The sequence below is a fragment of the Drosophila bipectinata genome, chromosome XR (assembly GCF_030179905.1).
Source record: "Drosophila bipectinata strain 14024-0381.07 chromosome XR, DbipHiC1v2, whole genome shotgun sequence".
NCBI classification, from domain to species: Eukaryota; Metazoa; Arthropoda; class Insecta; order Diptera; family Drosophilidae; genus Drosophila; species Drosophila bipectinata.
The window spans coordinates 24614187-24628949 of NC_091735.1; the positions used below are offsets into that span (position 1 = coordinate 24614187).

The 14763-nt window shown below is 41.4% G+C and overlaps 3 protein-coding genes across 3 annotated transcripts; 1 reads left to right on the top strand and 2 right to left on the bottom strand.

Annotated features, from left to right (window-relative positions):
* Window positions 1-1409: 1409 nt before the first annotated feature.
* Window positions 1410-8460, top strand: hop (tyrosine-protein kinase hopscotch). Its single transcript, XM_017239316.3, has 10 exons — window positions 1410-2790; window positions 3172-3332; window positions 4692-4898; window positions 4963-5285; window positions 5345-5807; window positions 5875-6224; window positions 6287-6723; window positions 6818-6996; window positions 7065-7229; window positions 7368-8460. Exons 1-10 carry the CDS (start codon window positions 1768-1770, stop codon window positions 7558-7560), a joined length of 3501 nt encoding a protein of 1166 aa, XP_017094805.2. The 5' UTR covers window positions 1410-1767; the 3' UTR covers window positions 7561-8460.
* Window positions 8461-10281: 1821 nt separating this feature from the next.
* Pa1 (PTIP associated 1) lies at window positions 10282-11277 on the bottom strand. Its single transcript, XM_017239098.3, has 2 exons — window positions 10956-11277; window positions 10282-10886 (listed from the first exon to the last, which is right to left on the bottom strand). Exons 1-2 carry the CDS (start codon window positions 11174-11176, stop codon window positions 10724-10726), a joined length of 384 nt encoding a protein of 127 aa, XP_017094587.1. The 5' UTR covers window positions 11177-11277; the 3' UTR covers window positions 10282-10723.
* A 409-nt stretch (window positions 11278-11686) lies between these two features.
* dsh (Segment polarity protein dishevelled) lies at window positions 11687-14448 on the bottom strand. Its single transcript, XM_017239327.3, has one exon. It carries the CDS (start codon window positions 13990-13992, stop codon window positions 12166-12168), a length of 1827 nt encoding a protein of 608 aa, XP_017094816.1. The 5' UTR covers window positions 13993-14448; the 3' UTR covers window positions 11687-12165.
* Window positions 14449-14763: the final 315 nt, after the last annotated feature.

Genomic DNA, 14763 nt, shown 5'->3' on the forward strand with positions numbered 1-14763 from the left:
GGCCACCAGCGGCGACTTAGGCCCCACGATAACCGAACTCCAGCCGAGCGACAACCGAACGCCAAGCCGCCTCTCCGGCGCTCTGCCACTCTCTCTCACCTTGCATTCTTCAGCCGGTGTGGCGCTCTCTTTGGCATGCGCTCGCTCCAATCGGATACGGGCCGGCTTACCGTTATGGCCACGCCCCCCGACTCTGATTGGCTGGATGGCGGCGCAGGTCAGACGGTGGTGCTGGTGGCACGTGAACGCGGGCGGTGCGATTGGGTGGAACCAGCTCCTCCGCCCGGGAGTGCTGTCCGTTTATCCCCCAGAGACGGGCGCCAAGGAAGCTGATTTGTATTGCTCTGGATGGGAAACTCGTAACGGGTTTCTCTTAGCTTTTGTTGAGATCTCTTCAAGTTTTTAGCTGAATTTGAGAAAAGAGCGCGAGAATATGAAGCCAGCCTCAGGAAATTTAAATTGGGAGGCTTGTCAAAATTAAATTCATAAAGATTATAAGACTATGAAGATAAATAAATGTTAAATGAATAATAAATATTAAATTAAGTTAGTATTTATTTATTATTTATTACTATTTAAAATTACTTTTTATTTTTGATATTTTGAATAAAAACCTCCTTTTTTATAATTGAATATTTAAAAATTATTCTTAAATAAACACATTTTTATCTGTATCAATTAATTGAAAATAATAGATTTTGTTGTTTTACGGGCACAAAAAAAAAAGAAAACACAAGTGTACCATATGCTTTTTATAATTTTTCCTTTTAGAAAGTGCGATAAGAGGTTTATCATAGACACTGGAGGCCTTGTGGTCAAAATAAATAGTCTTATCAAATTCGGACCGCAAAGGGAAGGCTTCAAAATGTTAAAAACTAATTAAATTTATCGTAGTAGCTGAAGAAAAGAGGGGCTCAGCTCACAGGAAAGAACTCAAAGTATGTGTATCGCTTAGAATATTAAAGAATTCATCGTGGGAAAACGGCAGCTTATCGGTATAAATTATGCAAAAAATAAATTAAAACAAGTTATACATATTTTGTTAAGCGCTTTTTTTAAGATTATAATATAAAAATTTTAACAAAATCAAGAACTAGTTTCATTAACCTGAGCAATTGAATTATAAAGAATTAATCTAAAAAATATATCAAGAAAAGAACTAAACAAAATGAAACTAAATATTTCGTATTATTCTTCAATTTTTGTATTAAAATATAAGGCGCCTAATATTTGAAATATATGTTTAAATCAGGTGGCAGCACCAGCTTAGCCGGGAACGGCGTTGCCGGAAAAAACTGAAAAAAGTGCGATAAGAAATCGGATAGAAAATACTGCAATTATAATTATCGATAGCATATTAATGAAGAAAATATACCAATAAATACCGAAAAATCCAAGGCTTATCAACACTGAAAACAGCAAAAACAACAACGCAAGATAACCCTGTCCGACTCGGAAATCAGCTAGGCACGAATATAAACAAGCTGGGCTCCAAGTTTCCCCAGATAGCTTTGATCCGAGGTGTCGGGTGGCTAATGCCGTCAGTCGGTTTTTGATATCAGAGTGCTACGGCTCCGCCAGCCAGACAGTCGCGAATTTCTAGCGGGGATTGTGTCGGAGGTGCCCCTCCTCCTCCACCTACTAATCTCTCCTCGAATATTTATCAGGTGATAGAGTGGCAGGCAACCAAGGAGGCAGCTCTCACTCAGTGCGCATTGGAAGGGGAATCCTTTGGCTCAGAGGACAAAATAATTAAACGGCCCCAAAATGGACGACAATAGCAGTGGTCGCACTTCGTTGGCGGACAGTGCCAGCCTCACCAACTCATCACTGCGCAGTGGCGCCTCCTCGTCCCAAAGTCTTCACAGTACCGACAGTGTGGTCCGAGTCGCGATTCCCAAAATGTCCAAATATCGGGAGTTTCCGGTGGGTCTTCAGTGCGAGAAGATCATCATACAGATATGCCGCGAACTTGGCATCAAACCAACCTGCATCCTGCTCTTCGGCATCCGGGAACACCACACAACGACACGATCGCCAACGGCCGTGAGAATCGAATGCACCTGGGTATCGCACAACGAGCATCTCAAACCCGAAATTCTCTACTGCTTCAAGATGCGATTCCGTGTGCCAGAACTGGACACCCAACTGGAGCAGATAGATCAGGCCAGCCACAGCTTCCTCTACAGACAGATGAGCTACGATATGGTGAACGAGCTGATACCCGAGATCCGCTATCCGGACAACAAGAATATGACCAGCGGACTGATCGTGGTGGACATGATCATCGATATGCAGCTGAACCACAAGTCGATGCGTGAGATGGAGAAGATGTTCAAGAAATACCTGCCGCCCAGGCTGTGGAAGGCGCACAGCATCTTTGTCAGCTCCAAGATCCTCGAAGTATTTCGCACCCTCAGCGCCAACTCGCCGAGCGTGGACCGCCTGATGTGGCACTACGTGCACCAGGTGGCCCACTTGGCGCCCACCTACTTGACCGAACAGTTCATGGCCACGGTCATGTATTTGCCCAACGAGGATCTGCCCGGCGGCGCACCGTATTTGGGTCATGGCCTGACCACCATACCCGGAGCCTTGACATCCACGTCATCATCGGATATGGGATCCACCAGCACCATATCGACACTCACAACGAACGTGGGCAGCGGCAAGAAGGGCAAGCGACGTCCTCCGAATGCAGGAATCGATGTCTATGTCCGGGTTTTCCCGCACGACTCTCCAAATCCTGGCCTCAAAGTGGCCCGTGTCACCTCTGAGGCAACACTGAAGGTAATTACTATATTGTAGCCATAGATTCTGGATCTAATAGTAATATTATTCTTTAAAATCATTAAAAACTTTATGAATTTTTAAAGTTAAGGTCTAGACTGTAGACCTGTGTGCTTTCTAGAATCCTCTGGAGGGAATTTAATGCCATTTGTTTGTTCCACTTTTCTATATTATAATTAAAATTTTATGTTTTTTAAATGCCAGTTCTGTCCACTATCAAAGTAGCACACTATTGGGGGATTGTATGCTGATAAGCATGAGCAAGTCGCCTTTCCAGATTGGTTGCTGGATTTAGGAAGAATGGCGAAGGTCAAAAGACATTTTTAAAAACTGTCAAAAAACGACTGATTATAAAAATTTTTATAATTTCTTGAATTTCAGTGGCTGTTGGTGGGACGTGTTGAAGGTATTTTCATGATCTCGAAGATCAGTAACACCGACGTTAGGCTGGAGATAGAGGGACTACCCAAAGGATTCGAGATGCGATTCCAGACGGAGCAGGAAATGAAGTCCTTCATCTCCTACCTAAGCATTTATATAAGGTGAGTGCTCTTAGTTCTATAAGTTAACTCAATTAAGTCTGAAACTAAGTGAAATATTTTTTGTTTTTTTGATATTTTAATGTACATATATTTCGTGGAAGTCTTTCATGGTCTTTCAAAACTGTGCTCTTATCAAAAATATTATTTAAAGAACGAAAAAAAACCCCTCCATAAAAAAGTCATTAAGTCTGTCGTTGTTAAAATTAATATTATTTAATTGATAAGGAAATACATAATTTAGTTTAGTATATACGTCAGGCGACATTAATATTTCAACGGAATACTAATTTTTAATGTTTTGGCAGAGCGATTTTAACTTATTTTTACCAAAAGATATCATAAGGAAGGTTCTAAAAATAAAACTATTCAAATTCATTAAAAATTTGATGTTTTTGCTGAAGTATTTTAACAAGAATTAGTTCTCAGAATTAAGGCATCAACTTAACATAAGATTTCTATATAAATGTTGTTAAATATGTATCCCTTTTTAGCTTCAATAATATTTTGAAGGAGGATCTCTAAATAAATCTTTTTTCAAATGGATGGGTTCTTAGAAAGGTTTTCTATGGAGGTTAAGATTTTAAAAATAATATTTAAATCTGGAAGCCATTTTGAGGTAGACATTTCTAAGTAAGAACACCAACATCCTATTATAAAAGTATTATCATTTGGGCTTTGAGACATGGGGCAGTATACTTCTTTAGGATACTTGATTATCAAAAATGATTGATCGAAATGCCATATCTTCAGTGTTTTTGAAGTTGGAAGGTTGAGATTTTTTACCCATTTTATTTTTAACCAAATAATAGGCTTTACAAAATTTCATTAAGATTCACCGACTATATCCTATAGCTGCCTTGCAACTGAACGATAGGATGTGTCATTACTTTGGTGTTTTTGTAGATAGTAGCTTGGGATTTTTACAAAAAGATTCTCATAAGGCTCGACCAATAATAAATAACTGATATTTAAAAAATGTGACATTAACTTAAATGTTTTATTCTTGTTAAAGTTTTCCTTTCTTATTTTATTAATTTTCTTAGAAGAACTCTATGTAGTTTCACGGTTATAGGATCTTATCAGGACTTTAAGTCACGGCCCCTGTGCCTTATTAATTAAATCAATTTAAAACGAATACATTGGTTTGGTTGATAACGCTTAAATTTAAAATGAATAATTTAATTTAGTTGATAAAGCACAATTGCTTTGACTCATTAACCTTAATGCCAATATTTTTCCATCCCATCCACTGAGCTTAGCTCAGTCCTATACACGAGGGTTTTCAGAAAATACAGACTAGTAGTAATTACCTTTAAGATCAGCAACACTTTGCAATAAATTGTTTAATTTCCATGACAGATTAACAACCAAATGGATGCAGGACCTGTGCCATTCGTATCGCACCCCGTCGCTGGAGGAGCTGGGAACTATGCACATACACCCTCCCATAGGGGGAGCCTATTCCTTAATGAAACTACACGAAAATGGGGATCGGTGTGGGAGTTACATTGTGCGTCAATGCGACCGGGAATACGGGGTCTACTACATTGATATCAACACCAAGATGTGTGTACACCATAGTAATATTTATAAACATTACAAATAATAGATGATTTTGTTTGGGGTATAGAATTGCGAGGGAAACGGATCAGGAGCGTTGTAAGCCGGAAACCTTCCGTATTGTACGATTGGAGGCGAATCAGTGGAGGCTCACCTACAACAATGCCGATCACACGTTCAATTCGCTGGCCGAGGTGGCGCACTTCATCAAGGCGGACACGAATGACAGGGTGAGGCTGCCGCCCTCCAAGTACGACAAGCCGCCGTTGCTGCTGCTCCTGCTGCCAAAGAACCTCAAGGCCAAAAAGACTGACCTGCAGCTGAGCGAGTCGGAACTGCAGCGGCGTAATCCCCAGATTTTTAATCCTAAAACGGATCTTCAGTGGTATCCAGGTGGGTTTTTTCCCATAGAACTCCTTAGAACTTTATCACAAAGACGCACTTCGTTTTAGACTTGATTTCACTTTGCGAGGATGGTATGATGTTCTCGATACGCGGCGATTGGATCCAACAGAGTCCCGTCAAGGATGTGCCCGTCACCATGAAAATGCTGAAGAGCGATGGCGACTTTATGGAGTTTTTCCGTCTGGCCCAGACCTGGAGTCTCATCCAGTCACCGCAGTTCCTCAAGCTATACGGCCTCACGCTATCCGATCCCTATACCATGGTGATGGAGTACAATGGCGACAAGCCATTGAATCGATTCCTTCAGACGAAGCGGGACGTGAGTCTGCACTGTTTGCTGGATTTGATGCATGGGCTGGTGCGCGGCATGCACTATCTGGAGGATAATAAGATAATACATAGCTATATAAGGGCCAGCAATATGTATGTGACGAAGTATGATCCCTCCAACTTTATACTGGAAGCCAAGATCAGTGATCCCGGCTATCCGCGTCCCTATGGAGAATCTGAGTAAGTTTTCCAAAACAGAATTTAAAGACTACTTTATTAATTTTTTTGATCCTTAATCTCTTTTTAGTTCACCCTGGATACCAGTTTCGTATTATCGTAACCTTCAGGCTGCCAAGAAAGATATACACGTTCAATTCTGGGCCTTTGCCACCACCACCTATGAGATATTCTCGCGATGCCAGCGGGATTTGAGGACGTTACGACAGGAGGATCTGAGGCGTCAGCGGAATATGGATGGCAATATTCTGGAGCCTCTGGACGCGGACATATGTCCGTCCCTCATATCCGAAACGATTATGGATGGGTGGAGCGATGAGTTTCAGAAGCGCTTCAGTCCCCACCTGATCTTTGCCCGTCTGAGTATTATCAAGGACAAGTATGCTACAGACTACATGCCCGCCCCAGGATTTGATACCAGTATGTTTCTCCATTAATTCTACTAATTAAGATCGGATTATCTAAAAAGAGTCTCTTTTCAGATGGCACAACGGATGAGTATCGCAGCGAGAGCCATAATATACCCTGTCCAATACCCTTCCCCAAGTCCAATCTCTGCATGGTGGTGGAGCTGAACGATTGTAGGCTTATATTCAGCACCGCTAACCAGATCGGACAGGGCCACTATGGCGTCGTGTATCGGGGCCAGTTAGAATACTACGACAAGGATCGTTCACCGGAGCAGGTGGCCATCAAACAGCTAACGAATAACATGCATGTCTCGGCCGATTTTCTCCGCGAGATCGACATAATGCGCGAACTGGACCACCCGAATGTGGTCAAGTTTAAGTATTATGCGGAGCGACGGCAGTGCATCGTGATGGAGTACTTGTCCGGCTCCTTTGATCAATATCTGCGCTTCGAGGCCCCCAATCTCAAGAACTCCGGCCTGATAAGCTTCGCTCTGGAAATAGCACTGGTATGTGAAGCGGAAACTGGCACTTCCTCTTTAAGAATTTATGTTTCCCATGAGGATCGATTTAATGACTTTGTTTCCCTTTGTATCCCCATAGGGCATGGACTATTTGGATGGGAAACAGCTTATCCATCGGGACCTGGCCGCCCGAAACATTCTGGTCGATCGCAACGGTGGTTGTGATAGCGTTAAAATCTCCGACTTTGGTCTGGCGCAGTTCGCCAACTCCGATGGCTATTATATCGCTATAAGTAATCGCGACATACCCATTAAATGGTACGTCTTGCAATCCCAACATGTATAGTACCTCTCTCATGGGTATAATAATAATTTATTTTTTTTAGGTACGCCCCGGAGGCCATATCAACTGGAAAAATCTCAACGTACTCGGATGTTTGGAGCTATGGAGTCACCCTATACGAGATGTTCTCCCGCGGCGAATTGCCAAACTTGCAACCGATTCAGAAAGACAATGAGGATTTCCTTAAACGTCTTATTGATGGGGAACGGTGAGTCTAATCGGCCCTTAATTTATTCATTACATTTGTCATCATTCGATGAACTGATCCGTGGAGACTTTATGAGCTTAAACGATAACCTTTACGGGTCATTTGCTGATAACACATTCTCATTTACATATATTACAGCTTACCCTGCCCCAAAGATTGCCCGGAATTTATTTACGCTCTGATGAAAGATTGCTGGAATGCCACGCCCCGCTCCCGACCCCGCTTTAGTGACATCGTCAGGATGATAGCCCCCCATTGTGGCATTAGAGACTCGCTACCGACTAGCAATGGAGCAGCTCCAAGACCAGACACAGCCCCGACCGAAGAATGAATGAATGATGTTGAAGGGGGACTAAGAGCTTAAAGAGTGTGTTTTGAACACCGGAATGATATACACATTATATACTATATATTTTTTAGGGAATATGTTTTTTTTTTAAGATGTTAGCTTTTAATATGTACGTTTTTAAAACACCCTCAAAACTTGACGTGATTTTCTTGCTTGGAAAATCAAATCAGAATCCTAATCTCTAAGGCCACACACAAAAAAAAAAACAAAAAATCAACAAAAATATTGCCTTGCTAGCCTTTCTCTCGTATTCTCGCCAGATCTTAGTCTCACGCCCCCCGCCCCCCAAATTAGGGAGCTACTTTGACTAAGTCCCTGACCTAAACTTAAAGCAAAAATTCTCAACCCTATGTGTTATAAATTTTAGCCCACTTTGTTATATATTGTTATAAGCTTGAGCTGCATTTTTTTTCACTTATATAATGGCTTATACACACAAAACTAAAAACTAAACAAAAAAAAAAGTATATGTATTGTGTAAATAACAATTAAATTAGTTAAGCTTTAAATAAAAGAAATGGAAAGGAAGAGAAATACAATTTATACGAATACTGCGACTAAGTTATATCTACAAACATGTGCACATATAGTCCTAAGGTATGTCAATTAATGTTTATCAAATGCCATTTTGAACCTACACAATACTTCGAAACAGAAACGAATTATATATATTTACAAAAAGAAACAAAAACATATACACTCTATATATACATACACAGAATTGTATCTGTATAACTATATATATTCTATATACAAGATGTATACAAACAAAAAAAAAAAACAAAAACAAACAACACACACACCCGCAGGCACAATAACTTATTATTCGTCTTAAATGAAATGGATATTTCCGCAAATAAATCAATTTTCTTACGTGTTTAATGGCTAGTATTTCTTATTTCAAGTTTTTTTTCAATCTAGAATTCGTTTATGGTACTCCGCTTGAGAATCGGATGGAAATTGCGAAAGATATAGCCATCCCTGTGGACCCTATAGGGGAAAACCCCATTTTCAAGGGATCCCATCAGGAAAAATGGACAAAAAATCTAAAAAATATTTTGTCTCAGGATTTTGATGCAGAATGGTGGTAAATCGATCTAGAAATCGATTAAGGTACTCCGCTTGAGAATCGGATGAGAATTGGGGAAGATATAGCCATCCATGTGCACCCTATAGGGGAAAACCCCATTTTCAAGGGATCCCATCAGAAAAAATGGACAAAAAATCTAAAAAATATTTTGTCTCAGGATTTTGATGCAGAATGGTGGCAAATCGATCTAGAAATCGTTTAAGGTACTCTGCTTGAGAATCGGATGAGAATTGGGGAAGATATAGCCATCGCAGTGCGCCCTATAGGGGAAAACCCCATTTTCAAGGGATCCCATCAGGAAAAATGGACAAAAATCTGAAAAATATTTTGTCTCAGGATTTTGATGCAGAATGGTGGCAAATCGATCTAGAAATCGTTTAAGGTACTCTGCTTGAGAATCGGATGAGAATTGGGGAAGATATAGCCATCCCAGTGGGCCCTATAGGGGAAAACACCATTTTCAAGGGACCCCATTAGGAAAAATGGACAAAAAATCTGAAAAATATTTTGTCTCAGGATTTTGATGCAGAATGGTGGCAAATCGATCTAGAAATCGTTTAAGGTACTCTGCTTGAGAATCGGATGAGAATTGGGGAAGATATAGCCATCGCAGTGCGCCCTATAGGGGAAAACCCCATTTTCAAGTGACCCCATCAGGAAAAATGGACAAAAAATCGAAAAAATATTTTGTCTCAGGATTTTGATGGAGAATTGTTGAGAATCGATCCACAAATCGATTAAGGTACTCCGCTTGAGAATCGGATGAGAATTGGGGAAGATATAGCCATCCCAGTGCACCCTATAGGGGAAAACCCCATTTTCAGGGGATCCCATCAGGAAAAATGGACCAAAAATCTAAAAAATATTTTGTCTCAGGATTTTGAAGTAGAATGGTGGCAAATTGATCTAGAAATCGTTTAAGGTACTCTGCTTGAGAATCGGATGAGAATTGGGGAAGATATAGCCATCCCAGTGGGCCCTATAGGGGAAAACACCATTTTCAAGAAACCCCATTAGGAAAAATGGGCAAAAAATCGAAAAAATATTTTGTCTCAGGATTTTGATGCAGAATGGTGGCAAATCGATCTAGAAATCGTTTAAGGTACTCCGCTTGAGAATCGGATGAGAATTGGGGAAGATATAGCCATATAGTGGGCCCTATAGGGGATTATATCCCTACTTAGGTTTTTGTTGGAAGAAAGTTGGAAGTTCCTACAGAATCTATTTTGGGCCATATGATCCGACTTACCAAATTTTATTAAGATCGGTTATAAAGATTTTATAAAGAAAGACGTTATCCTATACATGCCATGAACTGAACAAAATGAAAGAATATTTGGTAAAAATATAAACTTTAGTGTTTTTCAAAATAGATGCTTGGGACTTTTTTTAAGATTTTCATTTAAATAAATTGGTTTTATATCAACATTCTAATAAGGATCGGCCTGCTATATGCGATAAATATCCAATCTCAACCGCAAGGGTTAAGTTTCCTTTCTTGTTTAATTTAAATATTGAAAAATATTTCAGAACGAAAGAGATAGCCTTAGGGGGAATTTTTGTCAATCTATCTCTGTTCTTTCCAAGGTAAGGATTTTTAAATATCTAGTATATGTATATGTACATTAGGTTTTATTTTTAGTATATTATTAAATTTATTTTGTTATGGTCTAAAATTTTCTATATTATTTTATACAGCTTTCAATTAAATTTTTGGTTTTATAATTTCAATCAAAATCTTATAAAAGAATTATAAATTGCACAACTTAGCTATTATTTTGTTTAAAATTTAAAATTGTAAATGTAATGATTATAGAATTTGTTAATAGTCCTAACTTGACAACTAACATCTACTTTAAAACTTTAAAACATAATCTTCATCAAAAAGCCCTCAAAAATCGGACCTTTGATTTTATAGAATAATATTTAAATCTTTCTTTAAATATTTCTTTAAAAATTTGAAAATTCCCCTTCCTATTTAAGGTGAAACTTCGCCTAGAATCGTATATACTCCCATGTACCCTTGCTAGGATTACATCAGAACTTCAGCATATGCTAGGAGCTCTCGGCATTCTTCTTCTTCAGCGTTTCCATAACGCCAGCAAAGTTGGCCGTCTTCTTCTTGGCCGACTTGGGCGTAGATGTCTGGCTTCTGACTCGCATCTGTGTGGGCGCCACATCGTCGCTGAAATCAAAGTCGTTCTGAGCCTTTTGGGGCCTAAAAAAAAAAGAGTAGAATGGTATTTTTAATAAAAAATCCAATGTTTAGATCTGGGTATCCTCTTACTCCTGTTCTATAGGTTCGCCAACAGTCTGCTCCAGTTCCTTGTTGGTGGCGCCAGATCCGACGCCGCCGCCAACGTCCGGAGATGGCGGTCTCCGTCCGGGAAACTGCCACTGCAATTCCGGAATGCTGCCGTTTTCCAGCATCAGATAATAGCTCTCCAGCTCCTCGGCATTGGCCGAAAACTTGTCCGCCGTATTTGCGGGCTCCACTTCGGTAGCCATTTATTTAATTTTTTTCTTATATTTTATTTTTTGGCTGTATTTCTATTTGTTTTTTGCTTTTGTTTTGGTTTTGGCGTTCGATAGATCCGGGCAGTTATCGATAAATGTATCAGAAAACAGTGTTGGTAAATACTGTTCGGGTGAGAGTAGCGGCTTTTTTAAAAATTTTATTTATCTTGATGTTTGTTTGAAAAAAAAATCTATTTATAGATTTCTTTATGCACTTCAAATGCACGCCCATACCTGGAAAAGCGATGGTTCCGCGTATAGAGATGTTTTCATTTGAGGAAATCACATGTGTAGATTTTCAAATATTTTTTCAGCCTCTGAAAAATTTCATTACATTTTGAGGAAAAATTTTAATTTTAATGAAATTAATATTTATTTTTTGATAATTTGTTTACTTTTTTTCTGTATTAGAAGAAATATCCCTTTTAGGTTTAAGTAACCCACCCATGAATGTGTCAAAAAGATAAGTAATTGCAATTTTCCAATAAAAAAAAATCCATCGATTATTCATTTTATTTGTATTTATTTACTTTGTGATTACTAAATTCTTAGAACTTTATTCAAAATCATTCTCGCTCGCATGCTCAAGCTGCCATATCATTTATTTCCCAGCCAGGACTATATATCTCAGTTATATCTCAGCTGATCTGATCTGATCGTCGCCACAACCGTTAGCCGAATATATAAATCCCTGTGGTGATCCGTTTGTTATTTTTTTTTGTTTGTTTTTTTTTTGTATTCTTGACGTCCTTTTCATTATCCTGGCTGCTACTCCTCCTCCATCTCCATCTCCTGCTGTTCTTTCCTATGACTTACAAGTTACATATACATATACATAAGTATTATTATTATTATTATAATTATTATATATTGTGGTTTGCTGTTTGTTTGCTTTGTATACTCGTATATAAAAAAAGAATAATCGTACATATTTAATTTAATTAATTAAAAACACAATTTGATTGCAAAAAGAAAGGTTTCTACAATACGTAATTAAATACGGATACGTCCTGATCGTTGGTATTATTGCCTCCGCCGCCCCCGCCTCCGCCGCCGCCACGATTCGATGAGCCGGAAGATTTGTTGGAGCCATGGGCGGCAATTGTTAGCTGATTGGCCTGATGGATCACGGATGTGATGTCGCTTTGCGAGGCCGAGATGTCCTTGCTGGTGAGGACATCGCTGCTACTGGATCCCGACGAGATGTGACGCTCGGCGATGCCGTACTGGATCGGCTGGTAGCCGTGACTGGGATTGTACGTGGCCGAGTATGGCATGTAGATGGGCGGGTTCGGCAGCGGCCCGATGTCGCTGGTGATGCTCTCCGTGTCCGCATGGCTGAGGGCATGGCCGTGCGGATGCTGGTGCGGATGGAGCATCTGGCGTCCGAGCAGATTCGGATTTCGCTCCTCGTTCACCACATAATAGCACTGCTCGGAGAACGTCAGCTTGTTCACCGTGTGCTTGATGTAGTTGCTCCGCAGCATGGCCGAGACGATCCGACGCGCCTCCCTTCGGTCCTGCACGTCCTCGACATTCTCCAGCACCCAGTTGACGGCATCCGCCCCAATAAATGCATTCGGTATGGTGATCTTTAGCCACATCCGGTCCCGTATCTCCAGGCCGCTGTCCGGCTTCGTCATCGCCTTGACGATCTCCTCGAGGTTGTTCTGGTCCAGGCGCTCCTTGATCGGTTCCGCGATATCGGCGATAATACTGTCGTGCGAGGTGAGCGCTTGGGTGTGAGCCACCCAGGCGCCGGGATCGATCGGACGCACCGGCTCCGTGCGCGGTATGGTGAAGTAGCCTTTGGGATTCGGGTCCCAGCACTTGGCCACCACCAGCTTGATGGGGCCGGGCTTCTGGACGACCTCTCGCAGGACGCGCACCGCCTCATCGTTGGTCATGTTCTCGAAGTTGACGTCGTTCACCTGGAGGATCATATCCCCGGGCTCGATCCTTCCGTCCAGGGCGACGGCGCCGCCCTTCATAATGCTGCCCACGTAGATGCCGCCGTCGCCGCCGCGATTCGATTGACCCACAATGGAGATGCCAAGAAAATTGACCGCCTCCATGTTGATCGAAACCGTAATGATGTTGAGGGACATGGTGGAATCGGTTATGGAGCTGTACGAGGAGGTGCGCGACATGCTGGGCGCTCGCTTTTTGCGACGCTGCGGCTTCTTGCGCACCTGCAGCCGTTGAACGCTGCTGTAGTCGGTCATGTCCCGGTCCAGTGTTAGCTCCGATTCCGTGCCAAACAAACTGGTCGAGTCCAGATCACTGGATAGCACCGATGCCGATTGATATGTGAGCGGTGGCGGCTGCAGCATTGGATTGCCGCCGATTAGCTTTTGCTGCTGTTGCTGCTGGAGATGTTGATGCTGTTGCTGCTGCTGTTGCTGGGAATGGACCTGCTGCTGTTGCTGCTGCTGCACCTGCTGCTGTTGTTGCGATATTTTACGGCCCATACCGGCCAGGTCGCCGCACTCGCTGGTCGGCAGCTCCGAGCAATTGTCCGATTGGTTGGTCCCATCCGCCGATACCAGCCAGGACACAACTCTGCCATTAAAACAGGGCAATATGGTCGAGTCGTCGGCTATCTCCTCCTTGACGACCCCGAAATCCGCGTCCATTGACTTGAAGAAGTACTTGTAGTTGTTGTTCTGTTTATTTAGCACCAGCTTGAAGTCGCGCAGCGTCACCTGGGCGGATGGAATGGGAATCTTCACCAGATACGGCGTCGTCTCGTCGTCAATGTGGTAGATGACCTTCGTCTCCTGCCCGCTGCCCCTGTCCGGATCCATTGTGCTGTATGGTGTCTCGTTTCTCGTTTTCAATACGATGATTTCAGTCAATTAAGAGTTCCGTTTCGTCGCAGATACACCACTTGAGAACTACGAAAAATTCGATTCAAAAATTTTTCCCCCCAGCCCAAGTCCTCTGCTTTTTCTTCTGCTTCTTCCTCAGCGAATATATCGCCCCCTCTCGCTCGCACGCTCTGTGTTCGCTGCTGCTGCCGCCGCCTCTGCTTGCGTTTTTCTCGTTTTTTTCCCTCTTTTTGGGTTGGGTTACTGCTCCAAATCCCCCGGAGACAGATCCATTTGTCCGGATAGCAGCTATATAGCTGTCGGATCACTCAGTTCTTGGCCAGTTTCAGGATACAGCACAATTACACGGCGAAAGTTTAGAGACGAAACGAAAAAAAAACAGCCCGAAACGAAATATTCACTTTTTGTCGCAGTCGTGTAGGGATGTACAAAAAGAAATCGGTGATTTATCGGTTGTGTCTCCGGCTTTCGATAGTTATTTGTTAGAGATGGCGTTTTAAGCGATAGTATATTTCGGTAGGGGAAATAACGTATACTTAATTTAAAAATTTAAATTATTTTTCAAATATATGTCCCTTCAATAAATAAGATTTAAAAATAGAAAGATTTTTAATTTGTATTTATCGAATTGTGAATCTCTTAGTTGTGTAAAATTCCATTTGTTTTTAACAGTTCATATATAAATATTTAATTATTTTAATCTGTTGACACACACCCACAAAATATCTTCTTTTTATTGTTTCTATA

Bases quoted from the DNA above. Each gene is read 5' to 3' on its own strand.
- hop (XM_017239316.3), top strand. From the start codon at position 1,768: ATGGACGACAATAGCAGTGGTCGCACTTCGTTGGCGGACAGTGCCAGC. The intron at 2,791-3,171 runs GTAATTACTATA...CTTGAATTTCAG, and splicing joins CCTCTGAGGCAACACTGAAG to TGGCTGTTGGTGGGACGTGT. The intron at 3,333-4,691 runs GTGAGTGCTCTT...TTTCCATGACAG, and splicing joins TACCTAAGCATTTATATAAG to ATTAACAACCAAATGGATGC.
- Pa1 (XM_017239098.3), bottom strand. From the start codon at position 11,176: ATGGCTACCGAAGTGGAGCCCGCAAATACGGCGGACAAGTTTTCGGCC. The intron at 10,887-10,955 runs GTAAGAGGATAC...TTTTTTTTTTAG, and splicing joins GGCGAACCTATAGAACAGGA to GCCCCAAAAGGCTCAGAACG.
- dsh (XM_017239327.3), bottom strand. From the start codon at position 13,992: ATGGATCCGGACAGGGGCAGCGGGCAGGAGACGAAGGTCATCTACCAC.